At 35.1% G+C, this 26,833-nt stretch overlaps 1 protein-coding gene across 1 annotated transcript in view; it reads right to left on the reverse strand.

Annotated features, from left to right (window-relative positions):
• CHM (CHM Rab escort protein) overlaps positions 1-26,833 on the reverse strand; it is a 130,005-nt gene that overhangs the window by 77,805 nt on the left and 25,367 nt on the right. Inside the window, exons 3-7 of the mRNA XM_080910309.1 lie at positions 13,732-13,804; positions 12,417-12,541; positions 3,428-3,788; positions 865-981; positions 240-360 (exon numbers count right to left, since the gene is read on the reverse strand). Of these exons, the coding sequence (XP_080766435.1) occupies positions 240-360; positions 865-981; positions 3,428-3,788; positions 12,417-12,541; positions 13,732-13,804 (797 nt within the window). The remainder of the gene's footprint in view (positions 1-239; positions 361-864; positions 982-3,427; positions 3,789-12,416; positions 12,542-13,731; positions 13,805-26,833) is intronic.

Genomic DNA, 26,833 nt, shown 5'->3' on the forward strand with positions numbered 1-26,833 from the left:
TCTATACTCACCAAGAAATCCGTTTCCATGTTACGTTCTGTCCTACATGTATTTTATGCTTATGGTAACTAGTGAGATTTCAATGCATGCTATCAAACCACTAAAAGAATTAAGTACTGACAAAATATTCATATAGTGTTACGCCAAAATTCCTTTAAAAATCTGTATATGTATCCCTCTGTTTTTAAATAAAATTGTAAGAAAAAAAAAAGAAAATACAAGTTAGTGGAAAGCAATACCTCTGTATTCATCAGGATGTTCCTCATATTCCATACAAAATGTAAGAAATTTCATAAGCATTCGCTTTTCTACCATAGTAAGTTGTTTGCTATTGAAGACATCTGCTCTGGAACATGGAACCTGAAAGGCATTTGAAGGTGAAGGTTTCAAAGTACTTCCTATTGACATCCGGATTCCAGGATCCCAGTTTACAGTCCTTCCCGCATTACAAGGTTATCATTTCCATTCCATTCTCACTGCTTCAAGTCACCTTTCATCACTTCTAATAGCATGGCTGTTAACTACAGAGATAATTAACTTGAGAGCTCTGTTACTTAATTCTGCCAAGTTGGTCTTCATGAGTTTAAAAGGCCAATGGCATGACACCCCTAATAGTGAACAAATGACGATTCAAATATAGTACTGCTGACTGAAACTAGCATTTTCTCAACATTAAAATCAACCTGGGGAATAAATGTTCAAAAATAAAACATAAATTTTAATGGAGCTAATTTTATGTTTACATTTTATGAACCACCATGAAAAGTTGAAATGTATGGCCTTACTAAGAAAAAGAGTAAGTGTTGCTTATCCTTCCAAAATGAGTAATGGTAACTTGGCTCAGATAGTTGAGTAGCACAGTACCTGTTCCACAGTTCCTTCTCGAAATGCAAGAATCCTCGTAATATTCTTAAACTCTGCATATCGACTAACATTTGATTTGATTAGAAGATCAATTAGTAATCCCCGAGAATACAGAAGCTGCAGACAGAAAGTATTTTAGAGAATATCATCAAAGGCAAAACAAAAATGGCAACTACCATGCATATGCATGTGCGTACACACACTCACACATACATCATATATATGTGTGTATATATATATATATGTATATACATTTAAAAATCTAAAAATATAGTATAAGAATTCATTAAATGTTCACAATTAATTATGAAAATTCAACCCAATTTTTTTACTCTGATAGATTGCTTGTAACTTGTTTTGGCAGTAAAATCATATGTAAACTCCTACACCCTACACGGTTCTTCTACTCTTGCCTAGACATATGAACATTTCTGAATTTTGTTAAAAAATGTTAATACATTTAGTTATGAAGTCTCTTCTCAGCTCTGGTAAGAATGTTCCACTGCACACAATACATTTATGATTCACTTGTATTTCCTTCTAAAATATCCTTGTTATCTGAAAGATATAATACCCAGCATCTAAATGTCTAAGGTTGATACAAGATTTTGGGCAAGAAACAGAGACAGTTGGTTATAAGAAGGCTGTACAGTGTACCACCCATGCCACCAATACAGACAAACAAACCAAAATCAAATCAAATAACCGCACATGGATTTGTGATACACTACCATAACAGAACCAAATTCTAAGCTCTCATAATCTGTTAATATGATATATGGCCTTTATAAGACATGAACAATTTTATTATTGATACATATGTGAGGAAGTGATTTAATCTTTCAGTATATCTCAACATTAATAGCTGAGAGAAAAACAACAAAAAATTAAACACTTATTATCTCAGATGTTTGAAATTTAAGCATGTGGATAAATATTGTATATCCTGCTGTTTCCTATGATCAATAGACTCATAATTTGTAACTCAGTATACTAAAACCATAAAAGCTCTATCTATAGTAACTGAGAAAATTAAATAAAATGTTTGACTATACAAAAAAAAAAAATAGCGTCCCAATTTTTTTCTCAATTACTTGTTTGAGCATACAAGAAGATGATCTTTAAGTCATTTAGAAATTCTGTGCTATTTTTAAATAAATTTTTGTTTATTTTAAAAATTAATCTAATACTCTGACTAAATAAGTATGCCATGTTTATTTGATTACCTCATTCCTAATGAAATATACAACTGATATGTCTTACTTTTTATATTTACAAGTCTAACTCTATAAAATAAACTGCAAATTTATTTGTTCAAAATGTAACCATTTCTGATTTAATACTCTACCAAGACGCAAAATTTTATAAATGCAAATATATTTATACTCAAATTTTTTTCTCATATAGTCAAATAAACATTAAGGCAAGTGAGTTTCAGTTATCACTAAAGAGTAAAGCCAAATTTTATTAAAATTATCTTAGGTTCAAATTTTGAAAGTGTGGAAATAATGCATGTACCATGTTTAATCGTTACCCTTTGTTTTCAACATTGCCTAAGTGATCTACCATAGCAATTTCACACTGAGAGTAGAAACAACTCTGTAATTACATTAAAATAGTAAGAAGATGTTTTAAACATTTTTTTTTTGTCTCTGTTGCATACTGGCTTCATAGTTGAGGCAGATAAGCTTACTTAAAATATGCTTAAATTAGAAAAAAAACCTTTATGTTGATTTTTCTCTAATATTATGAATAGTATATTTTGTGTAGGAAGATAGCCACATTTTCACACGCTAAATTCAAATCAAATAGGGGACCACACATACCCGAATTCATCAATAAAATGAAGGGCACATGAATCCATCCCTTTATTTTATCACATCTCTTAAGGCAATGTCTGACTGGATATTTTATTATTGTTTTGAACAAAAATAGACTTGTTTCTTATGAACCCCATGCAATTTTGAAGCTCCCCATGTTTCAGCATCAGAAATTATTACTATCAGAGCTACTGTTAGAGTTAGTTATGGAAACACCAGCAAAGACAAAAGAAATCCTCACATAATCTACCATGAGTAAGAAGGTATACTCCAGTGTCCTCAACCCTGACCATAAGATTTTCAAAAATGCATTGATTTATTTAGAATACTTATACAGGTTAAATTTTATAAGGGCTAAGGTATATTTATATAAAATTTATTGCAAAGAACATGAAATTAGAACACAAATATTGAACACAAATAGAATTGTTATAATGGATAGTGCCAATGCATTAGAATATTAGGATAAACTACCTGCACTAATACAACAGCATTCTTCATATAAAAAATTATAGTGTTTAAAAGCACATTATGTATATTAATACTAAGATCTTTATCTTATACTTAAAAGTTTGCTGTTACCAAATTATAAAATTTTGTTTACTATTATTATATAAAGCATTAAAAACTCTACAATTCAGAAACTAAAATAAAGAAAAGTACACTTAGAGGTCCAGATGCTTTTTTCAATCAATTAAAATTTATTACTGTTCTATGTTAAGATGCATAAAACTGGGACTTACTTTTGAAACTAAATCAATGTTAAATCTTCTGCCTTCCTTAATAATCTGTGAGTAAGTAAGTCTATGTTTCTTTGGTGTCTCTTGTACTTCAGGCACATTTTCACTTGTTTCTTCTGTTGAACTTTTAGCATCACTGTTTTCTTTCTCTCCTGCTGCTTCAGCATCATTTACTTCGGGTGAACTCTCTGGACCAGGGCACTGACTTTGTTCTGCAGGTATTTCACAGCTCCCCACGCTTAATGACTCCTCTGTAGTAGGAAGGCAAACAGCATCTGCAGCCTCTGTGGAGTGTGCAGATGTCACAGAAACATGATTTTTCTGCAGTGCTCCAGCTTCTTCAACATCTTTGTGCAAATCCTGACTAATAAGAAATATGATACAAAATTAATATCAGGTTTCTAATAGTTATATCCTGCTACAATTTACTTACGGTTTCAAAATTCATAGCAAGTTTTATTCCTGTATCCTTTTTGTCTTAAGTTCAGGGTACATATTGTCTCACATGACACATACATTAAACCACCATCTGTTAAAGTTTCAATGAAATATGAAACTTTAAGATATGAAATCCATAAAAATGTTAATATTAAAGAGACCATAACATGAACTTTTTGAAAATTTACAGGAGACAGAGAAATCTTATTTTCAAAGCAAACCAACCCAGTGTAATCTTTAAAATGAACAAGTAGATCTATAAATCCCAACATCATTGCTGATTAACTCTCTTAATGTAGTCTCTAGCCCTACAATATCCAGAGACAATAGGACCTACCATCAAGTTTGATCTAAAACAAAACTGACACATTGCATGTAAAGAGCCCAACATTGTGCCTGGGACAGAGAAAATGTTCAATAGTGTTAATTATCAAGGAGGAATAACATGGAGTCCTTTGGATTTGATAGTATGACAGAATACCTTGAGTCCAGTGGGAAAATTCTGACATGAAAAAATTCAGTTTTCTTATTATTCTGTGGTACCTACCAGGATCTTTTTATAGTGTTTCCAATTTACCCTTGGTATTTATTACTCAACTGAAAGCTTCATTTCCAAAGTTATTACTATAGTAAGCATTTTTAGTCTAATGGTATTTTGATGCAATAGACTCACATTCGGTTTGCCTATATTGTACATTTCTCTGCTAGAAAATTCACTCTTCTCATTAAGCTGCCTTCTTGTTCAATACCTGATCCCAATACCTTCTCTTGATAGGTCTGTTAAGTAATATGCTGAGTGTTAAAAGCTAACCTTCCATGATCAAACCAAAACCCTACACCTCCAAAAAAATTATAAATGGGAGAGATCTCATGAAACTAAAAAGCATCCCTAAGGCTAAGGAACTTCAATCATAAAAATATGACTGTCTACAGAATAGGAAAATATTTTTTATCAACTCTATAATCCAAAAGAGGACTGATATCCAAAATATATAAAGAATTCAAGATTAGATATAAAAAATTTCAATTAAACTGGAGAACAGATCAAAACAGAGAATTGTTAATAGAGGAATTGCAAGTGGCTGAGAAATGCTTAAATGTTCTATGTCCTTAAAAATCAGGGAAATGCAAATTAAAACTACATTGAAATTGATCTTACACTTGCTATAATGCCTGATATCAGTAACACAAGTGACAGCTCATGTTGGTGAAGATGGAGAGCAAGAGAAACACCTGTTCATTGCTGGTGGGACTACAAATTTTATAGTCACTATGGAAATCAATATAGTGGTTCTTCAGAAAACTGAAAATCAATCTACCTCAAGATCAAGCTATACCACACATGGATATATACCCAAAGGATATTCCTACCACAAGGGCACTAACTCAATCATGTTTATCATGGCTTTATTCATAATACTCAGAAACTCGAAACAACCTAAATGCCCATGGACAGAAGAATGGATAAACAAAATCTGTGACATTTACACAATGGAATATCACTCAGCTGTTAAAAATGACATCATGAAATTTTCAAATGAAACTTAAAAAAAAAAAAATCATTCTTTGTTAGGCAACTCAGACCCAGAAAGAAAAACATTGAATATATTCACTTATAAGATAATATTAGCCATTAAGTAAATGATAACCAAGTTATTGGCAGAACCTGAGAGGTTGTATAAAGAGGAGAGCACTAGTGGGGATGCATGGAACTTTCAAGGAAAGAGAAAAAGAATAAAAATTTCATGTGAATTGGGGTTGGGTGAGGACAAGAGTGGGAAGGATGTGTGTGGGAGATGGGACAGAAGGAGAATGTGGGGAAAGATGACTGGAATTGGGGGACAACATGGAGACAATGTGGAAACCTAGTACAGTGGAAACTTCCTGGAGTCTGTGAAGATTTCTGGTAATGGAGAACATGGAGCTGGAACTGGTTATCTACTATAGCCTGACAAGGCTCGCAGTCACCGGAAAGGGTGGTATTTGATTGAGTTGTTGGCTAAGGTAATCTTGTGGAGATCCCCCCAAAAGCCAGGGTGATGCTAGGACAGAGGTTTCTTTCTGCAAACTGACAGTAGGGCACATTGCTGAGGACAACATCCACATAGTTCTTGAAGTAGAGTAGTAGATGTGATACCTGTGTTGAGCCTTCACTACTGTATTCTAGTTTCTTTGGTATGGGGAAGTATGGCTACTGAAGATGAAATGTGGACAGCAACGCAGCTACAAAACCTCCAGCCTACAATTTGTCCTGCCTGCTAGATATACTAGAGCAATTGTACAATGCTTGTATGAGTAATCAGTATTTGATATAACTTAAGTCTCACTGCACAAGAGGCAGCCCATGCCTGACACTACTTGGATAGCCAGAAACCGGAGACTGGATGGCTCTGAGACCAAACATACTTTTGATAATGAAATGATTTAGTGTCTTATTATCATCAAAGATGCTTTCACCAGCAGCAGATGGGAGTGGATGGAGAGAGCCAAAGCCAAATATTATGCTGGGTCTAAGTTGAAGGTCTCCATTGAGTCCTTCCTCTTGAAGCTTAGGGAACTACCAGAGGATGGGGAGTAATGACTGCATCAGAACATTTCCACTGAATCAACTAAGCAGGACTCACATGGGCTCGCAAAGACTGAAACTGCAAGCACAGAGACTCCATGGGTCCATACCAGGTCTTCTGAATACGTGTTATGGATGTTAGCTTGCTGTTTTTTTTTTGTAGGACTCTTAACCGTAGGAGTGAGTATATCCCCAACTCTTTTGCCTATACATGAGACTCTTTTTCCTCCTGTGGGATTGCCTTGTCCACCTTCAGTGTGAGCGATTTTACTTTGTCTAATTGTATTTTGTTTCATCAAATTTGGCTGTTGTCTCTTAGAGGCTTGCTGAAGCTTTGATGAAAAGTAGAGAAATCTGGGGGAGAGGGAAGATGATGACAGTATTGGGAGGATTGGACAGAAGGAAAATTGTGGTCAGAATATATTACATGAGAGAACAATCTATTTCCAATATAAAATAAAATGTCATCAAATTTATTGTCAAAATGTAGTAATAACTTGAATAAAGTTAATTTAAATAGCAACTGATATCACTAATGATGCAGCACAAGTTTTCTAAGTAGGTAACAATAGAAAAGAAATGACCTAAGTTCTACTACCTTATGTCATCTCTTGAGAGATCCTAAGTAAGATACTTAGTATCACATTCATTTTTCACCTGTAAAATAGGTGTAAGTTTATTTACAGTACCTTTCCTAATAGAGTTAAAAAATGAAGTAACTTATGTAAAAAGTATTTAAGAAACTCAAAAACATTAATCAAACATAAGCTAGAGATTAAATGTAAAGTACTGATTAACTGTCTTTAGGTCAAAAGAAAAACCTCAGAACTTATACCTACATTGTCTCACATGATGGAAAATATGACCATAAAGTACACAAAAAATACCATTACAATTAACATTAAAACCAAAGTCAGAGCTAGAAAGATGGCTTAGCAGTTTAAGATGATCTATTTTCATGTCAGTTGCTCTGAGAATATACTGATCAGCAGTATTGGGGAGAAAGTATCTATTTGGTTTAGATGAGATGATTTATCATGGCAAGGAACCAGGAACTTAAGGCAGGAACCTAGAGGTCAGAATTGAAGCAGACACTTAAAAGCAATATTGTGTACTGAATGATTTCCTCTAGCTATCCCAGCTACCTACCTACCTACCTACCTACCTTCCTTTCTCTTTCTTTCTTTTTCTTTCTTTCTTTCTTTCTTTTCTTTCTTTCTTTCTTTTCTTTCTTTCTTTCTTTCCTCCCTCCCTCCCTCCCTCTGTCTCTTTCTTTCTTTTTAAATTTTATTGAATCTTTTTTTACAGTCCAGATTTTTCCCCCTCATGGTCTATCCTCTGACTGTTCCACATCCCATAACTCCTCCCCTGTCTCCAGGAGCATGTCGCTACCCCACCAGATCTCCCAAACTCCCTGGGGCCTCAAGTCTCTTAGGTGCATCTTCTCTGACTGAAACTCATATCAGCTGATATATGCTGCTTGATTGGTGACCCAGTATGTGAGAGATGTCGGGGGGGGGGGGTCTAGGTTAGTTGAGACTGCTGGACTTCCTATGGGGTCGCCCTCTTCCTAAACTTCTTCCAGCTTTTTTCTAATTCAACCACAGAGGTCAGCAGCTTCTGTTCATTGGCTGGGTGTTAATATCTGCATTTTAGCTGCTTGTTAGTCCTTTCAGAGGGCAGTCATAATAGACCCCATTTTGTGAGTACACTATATCAGCTACCTTTCTTAAGTAGCTCAGAAAACCTGCATAAGGACTGCACTGCCCACAGTGAGCTAGATCCTTCTCCATCATTTTACAGTTATGAAAATAACCCATAGACCCACATTTCTCAGTGTTATAGCCTTTCCTCAAATGATTCTAGTTTTGCCAAACTTATGAAAATTAACCAGCACACTACACTTGCAAAACAAACAAACAAACAAACAGGGTTCCAATGCCATGTCCAGCAGATCAAAAGTGTCTGCAACTGCAGCTCCAGAGGATCCAATGCCCTCTTCAGAGAGAACCCACACATGTGGCATACATTCATAATATCATATACATGAATAAAGGGCATAGTAATTAAATCTTTAAAAATTAAAAGTTATGATAGAAAATGTGATTTATATGTTTTCCACAGTAACGTTTAAATGACTGAATTTGCTTTCATTTTGGAAAAAAAAAAAATCAATAAAACTAAAGATGACAACTTTCAGCAAATGTTCCATGCCTACAGATTAAACTAAAACATGACAGGGTAATTGATTACAAGGCATAGATAAGACAGAATATAGACACTTCTTATATTTTATATGATGAGAACAACATGTAAATTGAGCACAGCAACGGATTTACTCAGTGTCTATCTTGCACATTAAGTAAAAGAGGTATTATGTAGTAAACAAAATCCATTATCCAGTGCTAGACAATGTGAAAGCTGAGAGTCGAAACATTTAATTAAAGGTATAATCAATGGTTGAGTAAATCTAGTACTGTGGGGAATATGTAAGGAATAAAGTATTCTTGAATTTGTCCTATTTTGACAAAGTACTAAGTTACAATGTTTTCAATATCACAAGGTGGTGAAGTTCCTAGTTCTACAAAAAACATAGAAGCAAACATCTAACTAGTTGGTGAAATTCCTAGCTCTATAGAAAAACATACTATTACTCCCAAGTTTTGCTAATAGCCAAAGTATTTTTGGAATGCCACCAAGTGTAAGGTTGATATCTAAAAGTAATCAAGAACTAGAAACTCCTAAATACCCACATAATTACTCAGTAAAGAAAATTCTTTTAACCAAAAGGATAATATACCCATGAATTTAAAACCTTATACTGTGGTCCATATGTGAGCAGCATTTTGTAAAAAGATATTCCACTGCCAAAGAAAACTTCAGAATAACAGTTCAATTTTAGTAACTCAAATGTATTTGAAAAAATAAAAATGTATCTTCTAGATAAAAGACATTAATGGATTATAATAGCTCAAAAGAAGCTTTTAATTATAAAATACTAAAGTGATTTTAACATATGAAGGAGAAAATCAACAGAATTAGTACTTATAATGCTAATTTACCATTATAGGTAGACTGTATTTTTTTTTCATTTATCTTAACTAAAAACAATGCTGACTGCTTTGTATAAATGCACTTGCTTTACTAATTGTCAAAGAGCTTGGAAATATTAATTCTATTACTATCTAATATTCATCAATTAATGATAATAAACATGGGGCACTTCCAAATGAATATGCCATAATAATATCGTGCAATCCTTTACATAAGTTAAAAAACAAAAACACAAAACAACTACCAACCAGCTAGTTAATTTATTCAACAAAGGTATTCACTATTTTTCACCTTTTGCACATTTTCTTCCCCAATATAGAAAATTGTGGAAAGTGTATTATTTTACTTTTAAATATACATTTTGTTCTATGGCTATCCATTCTGATTTGCATGGTATATTATACTTTTAGGGTCTTTATTTCAAAATGCATAAATATTTCATGACTATGCAAAAGAACTACAGATCAGACTACTTACACTGTTCCAGAAGTTATATTAATCTTGAATTTCTCCATATAATACAGAGTATAAATGTCTCCAGTTGTGTCCAATTAAAATGTCTTTACACAATGATTTTTTTTCACTTATTTTTGGATATCAGGCAGTATATGGTAAAAAAGGGAAGTAACTCCAACAAGCTTTTCCCTCTGTCTTCCACACATATGCATGTGATTACACACACACACACACACACACACACACATATACACACACACACAGAGAGAGAGATAGAGAGAGAGAGAGAGAGAGAGAGAGAGAGAGAGAGAGAGAGAGAAAACATGAGTATAAAATTAACATGCAATATTTTTTTATCTAAAAATTATTTGCATGTGTGTATGACCCAAGTCTGTACAATATTTAAAGCTAGAAATAATGGCAACTTTACTTCCCCCATCCAGACTAAGAAATATTCCTGAGTATAAAAACTATAATCACCACAAAGCAAGGATACTGGAATTTCCTTATGTTCTCATGAGTTCAAGATATAGTGCTGGGTAGCATAGGAAGATCCTGTCTCACAAAACCAAACCCAAAACTGAAAGGAGGTACAGTGAGCACAGCAGAGGACTAGAATTTATAGAGCTATGAGTTCAATTACGGCACTATGATCTCTGCTGCTCATTACCGTTTATTCTCTTGCAACAACTCATGCACATGGTGTTGGCACAGAAAACAACAACAACAACAAACATAGTAAGATATAGAAAGGAAGGCTATAGTGACTGCTTCAAAACTAACAGCCAATGATTTCAGGTGTACTTTCTTCCTTCCCTTAGTCAGTTGCTTAAGAGAGACAATCTTTGAATAGAAAAAGCACTAGAAGGTTCCAAGAGTCAGGGTGCGGAACAAAACTCTGACAAAGCGATCTCCACACTCTCCTAGAGTCCTATGTTGATGAGAATGGTGTTCTGAGGAGTGAGGAGAATATCGACATAATCCTCACACCACACACAGGAAAAAACTCAAAGTAGGCCGTGCACAAAGAAGCACAATGTAACTACAGAAGTACTTTTCTAACATGTCTTCTGAAAATACATCCAAATGACCATATCTCACATTCAATGCAAAGACATAATCCATAGAAGGGAAAAAAACGAATAAATGGCACCTCGTTAATAGCTGGTGGGAACAATGCTTGTTTAAAGAGGATAAAAAGACAAGTTACAGATCAGGGAAAGTATTTTTAAACTAGTTAACCGAAGAATTAGTATCTACAAAAAGAATTATGTAACCAACAAGGAAAAAAAAATCAATTCACTTTAAAAATATGCAAAAGGCATGGAATGACAGTTCTCCCAAAGCACAAATAAGTGCCAAGTAACTACAGAAAATGATATCCAAAAGAAGACATCAGTGAAATTCATACTAACATCAAAAAAGTGGGCTGAGATGAGATGTAGCTCACCTGATGGAGTGTGACCCTAACACTGCAGGAACACTGGAGGGGTGCACACCTGTAGCCTCAGCAGGCTGAAGGATGAGGCAGGAGGGCTGAGAGCCCATGGCTAACCAAAACAATATAAAAAGATCTAGTGCCAAATATCCAAAAATAAGTGAAAAAAATTATTTGTACTGTCCTATTGCTCTACCTCATGTCCCAGTAGAGGAAGAAACAGAGCCCTTGCAATAGATAATGGGACCACAGAAAAAAAGCTTCTAGCCTGTGACTAGCAAAGGAAGCTGCAAATCAAGTGAAGAGGCAGCCCACAGAATAGAAGAAAACCTTAGCCAACTATATTTCTGACAGGACTAGGATAGTATGCGCAACATACTCAAACAATTTAACCTCAAGAAAACAAACTTGATTTTAAAATCAAAGATCTATTCCTACTTTATTTAAGAAACATCCATATTGACTTCTATAGTGCCTTGCCATACTTATACAGCAGTATATAAAAATGGCCTTTTGTTTACATTCTTTGTATTTTTCCTAAGAACATATTTATTTCCTGTGTATGAGTGTTCTGCCTGCATGTATATGTGTATGCCACATGCATACCTTTTGTCCAAGGAGGTAAGAAGAGGACATCAGAAATCTTAGAACTGGAGTTAGAGATAGTTGTGGGCCACCATGTTGATGTTGGGAATAAACCCTGGATCCTCTGTAAGAGAAGCAAGTGCTCTCAACAAGCCACCTCTTGAGCCTACTTTCTTATACCACTCAGGACCACCTGGCCAAGGGTGGCACTAGCCCCTGTGAGCTGGTCCCTCCTATATCAATCATTAATTAACAAAATGCCTCCAGGAACTTGCCTTAATGTTAGACATTACTAAACCAAAAGCAGAGAACACTGAGAGCTACAGCTTACAAAGGAGAGAAAGCCAATGTATAGATTTCACCATAGCAGCATCCGTACTACTCAGGTGTCCGGAAGAAGTGTGAAAAGGGGAAAGAACTTGTCTTATTGAATGCTACATAAATGAGTTTCATACCTGGCATAACAAAATACTTCTACATGTTGAATTGTTTTGTCCTTGCTACTAAGAAGAATAGCTTCTTCGTTTTCAAGTATCTGTTCTTGCCACATTGAATTTTCAGTCACAACATCACTATTTTCCTAAAAAAAACACAGAAAAGAAGTTTTAACTAAATTGAAAGGTATGAACTAAAAGATTCCCAAGAGAAATTGTATCTTGTCTTATATTCATGTTTTTATTTGTAATCACATCAAATTAGAAATGACTTCAGAATAACTGAACTTACTCCAACAGTGTACCAGCTTTAAAGGAGGCAAACAATGCACAAACTGGACCAATAGCTAGCTTTGTTGTACAGGTGTCTATGAGACCCTGTTGTGTCTGGAGTGATCCACTCCCTCTGGCTCTTACATTCTTTCTGTTCCCTCTTCTGCATAGATCCCTGAGCTTTGATGGGAGGGATGTGATATGACAAAGACATCACATTAGGGCGAGCATTTCAAAGTCTCTAATTCTCCGAATGTTGTCCAGTAGGCCACAGCCATTTTATGCAATGGTATTTAAACTATAGCCTCACTGCAGCTTTACCTACCCATGTTTTTGTCTTCAGGAGAGTCATTACTGATATACTCTATTAAATCAAAAGCAAGTACCATGCTTAGTAGACTAATTGTTTGCTCTAAGTGACAATTCTTAGCTAACTGAAGACAATTTCTGGAATATTAGCATCTCTTTCCCCAACCTTCTCAGCTTATTTAAGAAACAGCAGGATGTGAGTTCATGTAAGTAGGATCTTTTCAGCAAAATTTCATTTCAAACCACATATACCCATTTACATAAAACAAGTCTTATACAAAATGTTAAAATATATAATAGCAGGACTAAATCTCTCCACTGCACAGCCAGTTATCTCTAAAGCCCCCTTTACTGGGGGTACTCAGCTGTAGCATTAAGAAGGTACTTTAGAAAAAACAATTTTTGAAAGTCAATGTTTTTCTCTTTCTTTTAAGTGATTCTGCCACAGCAGACCAGAGAATATTCCACACTGTTTTTCTCAAATAAATGATAGTACATGTAACATTTTAAAAATGTCATAACGTAAAGAACAACTATTATAAGGTGAGATTTTAGAATGGCTAGTAAAATTTCTGTAAATGATTTCGTAGAAAGTCTGTCCTTATATAACATTAGCTTAAGAAGTAATTGCATGAATTTTTGTCAAAAGGTATCTATCTCACATGACAGAAAGAGAAAATATTTCATCAATGAATAAATATTATATGACACAAGATATAACATAGAGACTTGTAATATCAGATCACAATTTTACCTGGTATTCCTTTATCCAGGACAACAGTCCTGAAAAGCTGAAACTGGCCCAGTTTCCTCCATAGTAACTTCTTCTGTAAAAAATGAAAATTAAAAGAATGTAAAAATTAAGTCACTGATCTCTATAAGCTAAGCCATCATTGACCTTTCAACTCATGTTATTTTCCAATATTGTTGTCCCAAGTATCCCAAATCACATGACTGAGTTCTTTTAAGAAAGAGGAAATAGTAAATGGGAGGAAATGGTTATTCTCAGATCTCAAAGGCAACCTTTTCTGATATAACAGTTTAACAATTATTTGCCTTCCAGAGAAACAAAATTGTTTTTTTTTGGGGGGGGGATCACAGGGAAAATCAGTTTCAATCAGTAACATAATGAGTTCCAGCATTGACTCATCAAGAGTTACAGTGCTAGGAGCTGCGGGATAGTGTTTGTAAGTTGATAAACTTTCAAAAATATATGTCAGCTTCTTTTAAAATGATACAATTTCCCTATAATCCAGAAATTCCTAAACAATTACATAAGAGAAAAGCATATTTTGAAAAAATGACTTTTCATCAAATTGGAATTTTAATCAAAGTGATTATATCCAGAAAAATGTGTAAACAGGTTAAGCTGTATCCACAGAATGTACACTTTTTAGCATTGTAAAAAGACAAAAACTGACATTAACAATGTAGGTCAATCTCACAATTTTTGTTCTTAATGAAACCTTAAGCCACAGGGAATATATTTTCCATAATTCCATTAATGTGGCATTCAAGAACAAGCTAAATCCATCTATGATTTTTTTTTAAAAAGGTGTTACGTCAGAATGGGGGTGTTAAGTTTTTAATTACATAAGTATTTGCATTTTAAGAACATATCTAAGTAATATACTTAAAATCTGTATATTTCACATTATATAAAATTTGACTTTGAAAGTACCATAAGCAAATATTAATATGTGCTAATAATGTGAATGCAGAAATCCCAAGTGACAGAAATTACTGAAGTGTACAAATCATTAAGACTGAGAGCTGTAATGGACCCCAGAATAAGTATGTAGATGCTTACGTGATACACAGAAACTACATCAAAATGGCAACCCTAGAACCTCTGTAGTGAACTCATAGGTGATCAAATGCATTGGTTTGGTTTTGTTTTCCAAGTTTTCTGTACACTTGAAGATTATCACAATAAAATGTAGGAAAAACAGAAGCAATCTGAAATTTTCAGCACTAACTGCAATGAGTTCATTTCCAAGGTATTTTCACCTAATTATGAAGAGACTAAGAAAACTCTCAGTAGAGCCACTCTAGTGTCACTATTAAGTGACTTGAGGTCAGTTCCTGGGCAAACCTATTTTTCTCCTCTACACTTGGTCAAATGGTTTTTGACGAGCTAATTGGCCCTTGTAGTTTCCATGCAGCTCCCATTTTCAACTTTTCCTGATTTGTTCCTAACATCAACATCTGGTGATCTCCTCCAATTATGTATGTAAAAGGTGAAGCATGGTTTTCATTACTTTGGTCTTTCAGACAAAACATGCCAAGACAACTATTAGTAAACAAATTGTAAAACCAGAAGATTCTGACAAAACTCATTTTGATATCTCTATGGTTTTAAATATGGTTGATGACATCTCTTAAAAATATTAGGTATCAATATTGAGAGGATTGAGAGAAATATAAAAAAATCAATATGACATTCCAATATGATCTCTGGAGCAAACTATAATAGATCTGATAGAAATTAAAGCCATGGGATTTTTTTTTTTATCTTTAAAGATGTGACTTTAGAACTGTGACATTTAAATCCAATTTATAAACTGCTTTTCCATTATGTTTAAAACTGATTCTGCAGGGGCAAATACAACTTAGTTACTAGTCTTGATTTTTAAGCCTTAGAGACATGATTCAAAGACAAAGTGAGAATGAGGAAAAAAGAAAAAAAATGGTACAGCATGTTTTCTGCCAATTTTGTATCATCACTGCCTCTGTACATTAAGTAAAAGAAGAAGCACTTGAGGGAAAACAAAGTACATTTCCACTGTCAGGGACAGTTTCTGACAATGAAAAAGACTTCCTTAAAACTGGATTCTCTGGGAAATCAGAAAATAGACAGTGATGATATTTAAACATGAAACATAAAGCTAAAATCTAAAAGTCCTCTAATGTTCCATAAAAATTATGTCCTAAAGTCTTTAGCAAATGTAGACAAAAATGTATAATGGAGTATTTTTAAAGACAACCCCCTGTGTTATAATACCATATTGTGTGAGATGCTGATCTTAAAACTGTACAAAACATAGTTTTAATTTTTTTCTATAATTTCATATAACCTAGTTCAAATACCACCTAAGTTTTCCAGATGAAATTTTAAAAAAATGATTTCAACAAATGTATCAATTAATACCAATCAGTAGAATACTGATGACATAATAATTTCAGATGTTTCTTAGACTCTCCATAGGTTTTATATCACTTTTCTTCATTTTATTCTACAAAAATATATAATAAGCAGAGATGATGACCATTAAATACATTGGGTAGACACCATCAATTAAGCACTAACCCCTTTCTTTCTTATTTGGCATAATTATAATTCTTTACTGACTATTCAGTTGCAGGGACAACCACAGGATGCTATATTACATGCTGTATTGTTGAAGAGCTATTGTTGAACTAGCCCCAAACACTAACAAAAGACAGAGCTACTGGCATTCAGACAGATTCCTCTGGGAATCATTTTACTTAAGAAGCTCATAGTGGAAAATACATTCAGACAGGTACTCAATGGGTTTTAAGATTGCTCAGTGAGAAAAGGAGCCAGTCTAGCACAACTCTAATAATATTCCTCTATATCCCATATGCCCTCCTCTGGTGTGTCTGAAGACAGCTATAGTGTTCTCATATATAATAAATAAATAAATCTTTTGAGGGAGAGAGAGAGAGAGAGAGAGAGAGAGAGAGAGAGAGAGAGAGAGAGAGAGAGAGAGAGAGAGAGAGAGAGAGAGAACCTTAAAACAAGAAAGAAATGGTTCCTAGTGTCATGGCTTCTTGGCACCATTGACTATTCCAGTGTCTGTGGTAATACAGCTCTATATATCATTTCTAAACATAAAATGACCAATGAGCACATTTTTTCAGAATTTTGAAGAAAGGGCATTTAATAACACATTCTGAGGAATATTAGCTGAATTCCTATTAAGGGGAAGAAAAACCCACATGCATTGTGGTTGGCATTTGATATTCACTCTTTCATTTAAGTGCCTTTTCTAATTAATTCAGCTAAGAAATAGTAAAGTTGGAACTTGAGCCCATGGTATAACTATCCCAAAGCAAAACCAGTTGTGTCTGTTTACAAACTCCGGATTGCAGGAAGTATAGTTTTGTTTTGCTTTGTTTCATAAAAACATTATAGTAATCTCAACACTGTCTATTTCTAATGTCAGAGCTGGGAGGGCTATTCTATTCTAGGACCCAAAACTGGGTCTCAAATTCAGAATGAACAAACAAAAAAAAATTATCAGCTAGTATCGGTTTGCCAGCTACTAATGAGTACAATGTGCCCTGTAAATTAACAATGGATTAAACCTGCCCTCCTTAGTACAGTGGGCAGTGTCAATCTCAGCAAAAACAGGTTGGTTCCATTTAAATTTGTTGGAATCCTACAATGTCATGATATGCCAGTATCACCCTGTTAACAAACAATATATCATAATTCTAGGACACAGAAAATATATTGAACTTGACCCCTAATAATCTAATTTTTTATTTAGCAAAAGTTCAAAAATATATGCCATACAAGAAAGTTGTATGCCTTCTACCATCCCCTGCATTCTTAGACTATTAGGTTGGACCTCCATGATAACACTGCAGATTAATTATAATATTAAAGAAGATACCAGACCCTCTATTCATTTTTGGTGTTTTAAGTAACAAAAATGTTTGCATTTATCATGTCACTTATCACTCCTCTACTGATGACTCATAAATTGGTACTCCAACCTGGGCCCCTCTGCTTATCTCCAAACTCAGATCTGAAAACACAAACTATGAGCCATCAGCTTATTATACATCTCCCTTTCTTAAACAGCCAACATGTACTTCAATTCTATATATCCAAAGGGTAAAATCTTCAAAGAAACAGAAAACAAACAGAAAGCCAACAAAAACAATGGCACCATTATAGTTATTGATGATGAAAAAATGAACTTCCAAAAGATGTCTTCAAGTATCAAGTGTATTTAGTTTGCCAAAGCTCTTCTGCCCTTTCCAACCCTCCCTTCAAGTGTCTTACTTTGATACTCTAAGGATTTGCTTACCTGCCTTAATGTCTTTAGTCTTAAAGGTTTCCTACCTCTAGCTTCTTCCCTTTTCAATCCAACCTCAACACTAAGGCCACCATGATCTGGTCTGGAGAGAGCCCATTATGTCTGTTTTCAGATTTAAAGATGTCTGATGGCTCACTAATGCTTTTAGGGAATCAAATACAAAATCATTGGGATCACAAAATGTTTCACAAGTTAATACCAACTTCAGTCTCTATGTATCAGTCACATGTTCATATTCAGCTACAGCAATGGGACCAAGTGCCCATACAGCAATGACTGAGCCAAATACCTCCATGCCACTTTTATTTGTGATATTGGTTGTCTATACTATGCCAAAATTCTAGTCCATCACTAAACTAATAACACTATTAACCAAACCATTCAGAATTCTCACCTCTTCTGTGCAGTCAGAAGTTCTCCAGCATAATCAAAAAAAGAAAAAAACCAAAAACAAAACAAAAACAAAACAAAAACAAAACAAAACAACAAAAAAAAACTGCATGCTCCCATAACTTTGCACTTACCTGTATAAGAGTTCTGTCACAGTGCTCTTTTTTGTAAATAAGTTTTCTTCTTAATGCAGTAAAGTGAGTCTTATTCATAAAACCTTCAAACTATATAACTTTGTGCTATCTTAATCAAATATCTCTTTATTTTGGTAGAGGAAATGACTTGCATTTTTTCCTATACTGTGTAATTTATTGACATTAGTATTAAGATAGAAACTAATATTATCACTCTCAGTTGCGGTAGTCACCTATAAGCAGTGGTTCTCATTGTATTCCCTCCCTTTTTCATTTTATATAATTTTTGAAAATAGTTTTTACATACAATTTATTCTGATTGTAATTTCCCCTCCTCCAAGTCCTCTGAGACCCTGCCACCTCCCTACCGCCCAAATCCATGCCCTTTTTTAACTCCTTCTGTTTTGAAAACAAATATGCATCTTTTAAACAAGGAAGGAAAATAAATAATAAAATAAAAACAAACGAACATGTATAGGATAAAACAAAACAGAGGAATAGAAAAAAGTCAAAACACAAATAAACAAACAAAAAACACAGACTTGAGGACACACACATTCACACAAAAAGAAAACTCATAAAGATACAAAATTTGAATGCTTGTAGAGAGGGAAAAAAAGACTTTCTTTTAAACATGTACTGCTGGGGTCTGTCTTTAAGTGTGTTTTGCATACCCCAGTGAGACTCCTTGAAGAAACTAATTGTCCTTTGTGGGTGCTTATCAATAAGAGATACCTTCTAGGTTAGGAACAGGAGCACAAAAGCAGACAACCTAACCCTGATTTCCACATAGGAATGTTACTACAATGAAACTACACAGTAAAAGCAGTTTTTTTAATTAATACTGGTTTCCTTTCTGATGAGTGAATAATCATTGCACACCTAGAGTATTTTTTTTCTTTCATTAAAGAAGTAACACATCATTTTATTTAACTCTGTTTATACACAGTTTAATTATATCAAGCTACAAAACCTACCTCTAGTAAGAAATCCACCGTTTTCCATGAAAGGAGTAAGGCAGAAAATGATGCTACCTGTCAATGCCATATACAGTGTCTTATATCCAAGATAAAATCTAGAGGGATTGTCATGACAACTTCCACTCATTGAACTCTCCAACCACAAAATCTAAAAGATGTTACATTTTCTATTATTCTGCAATAACTCTGATTTCTTCTTCATGGTGTAATTTAAGATGTTTAAAAATCCATAACCCATATTAGGGTTAAAAGCTAATAAATGAAGGCGGGAGTTCCCCTCATGGTTTCCAAGGACTAGAAATCTATATGATGAGTTCAGCTGATTTAAGCCAGCTTCTTGTATGCATTTCTTGAAGAATTATAATTCTTGACAAAGCAGAGGTGCTTTCTCACAGTGGCGCCACACCTAGTAACTACACTGAGAAGAAGGCATGCTGATTCAATGGTAAGGAAAGAATGAACACAAATGGTTCCACACCTACATCTTCTGGCCTTAGAAAGCTCTGGAGGTGAGTATCCTAGAGAGGTGAAGTTACCAGAAATCCTGATTTTCTGATATGGCACAATGGAAACTGAAGGCCCACTCTGCTTTTTTTGTTTGTTTGCTTGCTTTTTCTTTCTTTTTAAAATTAAAGTATTTTATTTATTTACATTCCAAAAGTTGCCCCCCTTCTTGGTTCCCTGGCCCCAAGTTTTTCATCTCCCCTTCTTTCCCCCTGCCTCAGCAAAGGTCCTCCTCCACCTGCCCACCCACCCCCACCTCACCCCAAGCTCACCCCAGCAGCATTCCTCTTGCCTGGGGCATCAAGTTTCCACAGGATTAAGGGCATCCTCAACCACTAAGGCTATACAAAGCAATCCTCTGTTACACATGTGCAAGGTGCCATGAACCAGCCCAATATGAAGCCCAACTCTTAAATGACGAATGGCCAATATTGTATTAACTTCTAAAATATCAACTGAGACAAATTTTCCTTGTAAGTCCCCACATGATCTCATTTAGTTGTATAGTTTAAGCCAAATATGTACCTATGTTTAAAAGCTTATTTTTATATTTTTTGCTTTGTTTACATTCCAAATGTTGTCCCTCTTCTTGTTACCTAGTGGTGCTACTAGCTATATTATTTTATGTAGTACCCGTTCCAGAATAACATAATGGCAATATATATTCTGCTATATAGCACTATGTATACTGTAACACTGCTAAATTTTATTAATTTATCAAACGTTCATTGAAGAATTGCTATGTTCTAGATACCCTTAGGCTGTGAGGATATATAAATGAACAAAGAATGACCTCAAATATCTACAAACAATAACACAATATAAAACCTTCATATTAGAAATGCTACATAAATTTGAAAGTACAAACAAATAGAAAATGTGATGTTACTAGAAATATTATGGAAAGCTTCACTGGAAAACTATATTTTCTCTGTTCTTAGGAAAAGAATAAGGATGGTGGAAGGTGTTTGTTTGTTTGGTTGGTTTGGTTTTTGTCTCACAATGCTTTATCTGGGCATCTTTTCTTAATCTTACGGGTCTTTTGCTTATTATTATTGTTTCTGGTTTTGTGGTTTCGTGGGATTTCTGCATGTGTAAATGTGTATCTCTACATCTAGGTGTTTCTTGTCCTTTTTCCTTGACTCTTTATTTTCAGTGTGTTTGTCTTTTTCTATTCCAGTTTTATTTTATTTGATTATTAACATGCATTTAGATGCCTGTTTGAAAGAGAGTTAAAAATATGCATCTGGGTACCCAGAAAAATGAGGGGTAGAGTAGAAGGAGTTGGGGGAAGGGAAACTATAATCAGAATATATTGTATGTAAAATTTCTATTTTCAATAAAATGAATTATCCACACAGAATAGATAAAAGCATAAAGTTGTGAACAAGTAAAACATATTCACAAAGAGTACTGGGTGGGGTGTGGCAGAAGGATTTCTATGGTTAGAGTGGAAAACTTAGCTAAGTAAATTTATAGCACACATGAATGTAGTACTTGTTTATTATACAGAAACAACAAAACCCAAACCAAAGCCCCCTAAAAATCTGCTTTGAACCAATGAGATATATATACACACACACATAATGACTTTACACAATGTCCACATTTTCATCTGCATTTGATGAAATACTTTTTTTCCTAATAAAAAATATTTTTGCTAACATGATTAAGGATGTCAAAATGAAAAACTTATTCTGAATTATCCACATAGGTTGCATGTAACCACAATATTCCTTATGGTGTCAAGGCAAAGATGGACAGACAGATAAATAACAGATGGAAAAATTGGAGTGATGTACTTTCAAAACAGAGGAAAAGATAGCAATGGCCTCTAGCAAAAAGATAGGGAAGCAGGTATGCCCTAGAGCCACCAAGAGAAGTACAGAAGTATCTATGTTATACTCATAGCTTAGATACTGTTCATTTTTCCTTGACTAATATATTCCGTTCTCCAACCTTGTGTTCTAGACCACACATTTCATTTCAGACTTCTAGTCTATAGAAAAATAATTATATAATAAATCTGAATTTTAAAACAACTATATTTATGATCATTTGTTCCTCGAGGAAAATAAAAATAATACTGCTAGTAGCATCATTTGGTAGCAAAGCCAAAAGAAATATAAAGGCCTTCCTGAAGAAAGCAGAACTTCTACAGATTACTTCTCACTTAAGAATAATGTAAAACTCACCCCCACCTCTACTCCTTGGGGACTCTGTCTCTTGGTGTGCTGACCCAGCTTAGCTATTTCCCTGCCTACTCTCTAAATCTCCTATCCACAAAAACACTTTCTACCAGGAACCCCAGTGGCCACTATGCTGGGAATCAGTTCTCTATCGCTCCAGCCCTCCACTCTAATTTCTCCAGGCTTATTCTTAGTCCTATAACAACTTAATTCAGAAACACCTCTTCCCACCCCATGTCCATTTTCTGGGCATTCTGCCTCTTGGTGTGGACCACAGTACACCTTGCCCCTTCCCCCCTGCCCCTCGTAGCTTTAGTTCTAGGCCATCTCCATTCCTTTGTGGGATCTACCACAGGCCAGCAGAAACACTCTCTTCCAAAAACCCCACAGCCACCACACTTCCCTAGGATCCAGAGAAGGCAAAAGCAATCAAAGAACAGAACACATAGTACCCATCAAGCATGAGACCAGGTATTTACAAGAAATACTTTAAACATCTTAACTCCAGATGCCAGTGCAAAACCACAAACCTCAACAGCCACTGTAATATACCTTCTTCAGAAGCCCGGAACCCTCCAGCAATATAACCTAAGAAATGCAACAGAGCAAAAGCACAATAACTTCAAAATACCAATTATAAATATGTTCAAGTGAATATAATTAAATACTTTAATGAAGTCTATGAAAACAAAGTGAAATTAAATAATAACATCTCAAAACATGAAAGCGAAAATAGAATGACTGAAAAGTCCCTTAACAGAAATAAATATAGCTTGACATGATAAACTTAGGATGCCAATCAAAAACTTAAAAAGTGAGCATCACCAAACAGATTACAAGACACAGAACAGAAAAAGCCAGGTCTAAAATACAAGATAGGAGAACTGAACATATCAGACAAGAAAAAAAAAAAAAAAAAAAAAAAAAAAACACACACACACAAATCTAAAGCAATCCAAGAATACAACATCCCAGAAATCTGGGACACCATGAAAAAACAAAACCTATGAATAATAGAAAGAACAGAAGAAACACAGCTCATAGAGACTGAAAGTATTTTTAACAAAGTCATAGAAGACAATTCCCCTAACACCAAATAGACTGGACCAGAAAAAATAAAAACCTTCCCATAGCTCCTTCCAGCCAAGACAGCAGTTAAAAAATGTTCCAGAGAGCTGGTCCTGATGAGTGTGGGAGAGCAGACACAACTCTTCATGTGCCATGTGGTGGGGTGGGGTGAAGGAAAACTGCCCTCTACTCCCCACCCAAAATAATACCAGCAGGCAAGAGAGCTGGCACTGCCCCTTGCTGGCTCAGGAGAGTGGGCCTGTACCTTAACTGGGCAGCATAGTAGGGTTGACCCTGGTGGCATGGGGTACATGAGCTGGCCCTTAAGGACATGAGAATTGGAAAGTGACAGCTGTGACACAAGACCTGGTTTCAAAAATTAAACAAGCAGAATCATCTTCAGAAGTGAATGTCAATTTATAAAAACTGAAAGCTATGTTATCTATGAATATGCATCTGAAAAAACTATTGTTAGAAAAGACACCTGTAAGTTATGAAGTTCTAGACAGGCATTATTGGCTTTGTAGGCCATGTGATCCATGGAACATGTAAACATGTGTAAGTATGGATATAATTGGTTATATATACAATAAGAACACTTAAAAGTAGCCAACCTATAGGCCACAGCTAGCTGGCAACTACAAAACAAAATAATATTGGAAATTACCCAAAATGTAACATTAAAGGCATAAAAATGAAAATAGAAAGTTACCTTAAGAGGAATGAAAAAGAGAATGAACCTGTATGTGACATCAGTTTATGGCCCCAGGCCTCTGGCTTCCTCCGCAAATGGGCTAGCTGTACCCTGTCCCTACTTACCACAAAGCTTTTCATCAACCTTTAAGCAAGCTCATGAAGCTACCACATGGCATTTCACAGATACTTCAACTATCACTTGATTTCCACTTCCAATGATAACACCCAAAGAAGTGCTAAAGCCTGTAGTGAAGCCATCTGCTACCAGATGGATTTTCTCACAGCCTTCATGGTCACTGAGAGGTGAAATTATTTCCCAGACAATCTACACTTATTTCATAGCAATATGAAATATTGTACTCTCCAGATCAATAAGGGAGACTGCAATAACCTTCCCCATACCACCAGCAGAATGGTCAGCAGTCACTCAGAAAGCAACCAGTAAGTCAGCCTGGCAAAGCCAATGTCAGGCCTCTATCTTTAAATGAGTGGCCATAACCAACCCCAGAATACCAGCTATTAGGCACATAGGGGTACAGTTCAGCCAAATCCCTCACTGTCCACCGTGCAAACTAGGCATTTAGAAGTAAGAACAGAAGTAACTTTGAATTCTTTCATATCCAGAAAGCAAATACAAAAACAGACATCAAGAATGCCTGCTCTTTGCAAGTGTTTCTAATACCCATTACTATTTGCCCTGTTCCAAGTAGAAAAATAAACTACCACCAGCCAATACAACAAGATAGAAAGTATCCAATGTTTTTACAAAATGCTTATAGCTCTCTGAAAATGTAGTTTTAAGATAGCGGACCACACAGGGTATACCCCTGAAGGAAACGAACTCAGTAAATAAGATATAAATAAAACAAGTTAAATATTAGTATTTGCTATTCATAAACAAGACCAGTTCAGATATTTTCTGTTTGCCTGGAGTGCTTTAAAACTACAAATACTCTCAGTCTAAAAGCAGGCTGTCATGTAATAAATGTGTTTGCTTTGGTGGAGACATTCTTTAGATTCTTTGAATTGGAGTTAAAGGGCTGATATTTAAAAAAAAAATCTGTTCTATTTGTACTTTCTAATTGTGTTTGAACTTGTAGCTCTGTAAATGTAATGAAAAAAAATCAAACACATGTGTAGAGACAAAATGATATGTACTTCTTGGATAATCATTAGTCTATCTTTGTTCTGTGAAACCTGAATAAATAAAAGAAGCAACCTGACTGCTAGTCAGACAGAGCTGCAAGATTCCTCTGACCACAGCACCTGACTCACTTCTCCCTCTTTGACTCCTTGTCTCCTCTAGGGCCATTCAGTCAATGGCTAGGGCTGGGCCCAGACAGAAAAGAATGTTGACCTCCAATGTTGACCTCCAACACTGAATCTATTCACTGAAAGGCTGAAATGAAAAAAGGTAGAAAAAAAATGAAAAAGCTAAAAATAAGATTGCAGAAATATATCTGAATATTAATGAGTTACACCATAAAAATCAACAAGATGCAGTTAAAAGACAAATTGCCAGACGAAAGCAACAAACTTCAGGACAAAAGATGTAGCTTGCCTAGTATACATAAATCCCTTAATTTGATACAAAGCAATTTCTCTACACACACACACACACACACACACACAGGGAGGGGGAGGGAGAAAGACATGTGTGCATGCTATATGTGTCATATACTATTTTTGAAAAAAAAGGTACACTGTTCTTTCTTTTCTGTTGTAATAAAACCCTGCCCAAAAGCAACTTAAGGGAGAAAAAGGTTTATTTGCCTCATATTTTCAGGTCATAGTCCATCAGAGAAGTTAGGACAGGAACTAAGGGTAAGAAACTGAAGGTAGGCTGGCTTATAAGTAAGTACATGCATTACCTAGTAATAGCAAAGTCACTCACAGACAAGGCACTATCGCCCAAACTATAGAGGAATGCTGCTTGTTGACTCAATCACAGACCCATGCTTTCTTATAAAACCCAGAACAATCTGTCCAGGGAATGGTATTGTCCATAGTAGCATGGTGCTCCTATCAAAGCAATCATCCAAATCTGATCTGATCCTTAGCCATTATGGTAAGGGAAGGGAGTTTGGAGGACAAAGTTAAGCCGTGGGGGTGGCTCGGACAGAGCTACAGAGGTACCTGCAGTTCCATACTAAAATCGGCCCTTGGGTTTGAGACCTCGGGGCCGAAAAAGAGATAAACCTTATTTACTTTTTAATATTTACTGAGACAAGACAGACCGTCATAAACTAGAAAGGAATGCATAAGAGGAAAAGAAATGATCTGAAGGGAGGTGTCAGAGCAGGTAAAGAAGATAGCTGAAGAGACGGGACATGAACACAGAAAAGGGTCACTGGAGGGAAGGGGGTCAGTAAGAGATGGAATAATGGGTCAGGGAAGACAAAGGGGCATGGATATGAACAAGGTATAATGACACACACACACACATACACACACACACACACATATATATATATGAAAATGCAAATAAAAATCATATTCATGTGACTCCTTAAAAATTAATAAATTTATGAAATGTTAAGTATATTAATGAATGTTAGTTTTTACAGTATAAATGAAGGAATGAAAGGGAAATCACTATACACTGTATCTACTGCTACTTTGCTTCCTAGCACTCTGGAAAACACTGTAGATCGTTCACTTATTTTCTTTACTGAGTTGTCAAGTCACTATTGAAAATGAGTAAATGCTTATATGGCACACCTAAGGTCTGCTTTCAGTGGGCATAGGAATTAAGATTTAAGTTATACACCAATTACTTTTCCTTTTACTTACATGTTATTCATGCTTTCAAGAGAAAACGAT

This window comes from Micromys minutus, assembly GCF_963924665.1.
Source record: "Micromys minutus genome assembly, chromosome: X".
In the NCBI taxonomy this organism is placed as follows: domain Eukaryota; kingdom Metazoa; phylum Chordata; class Mammalia; order Rodentia; family Muridae; genus Micromys; species Micromys minutus.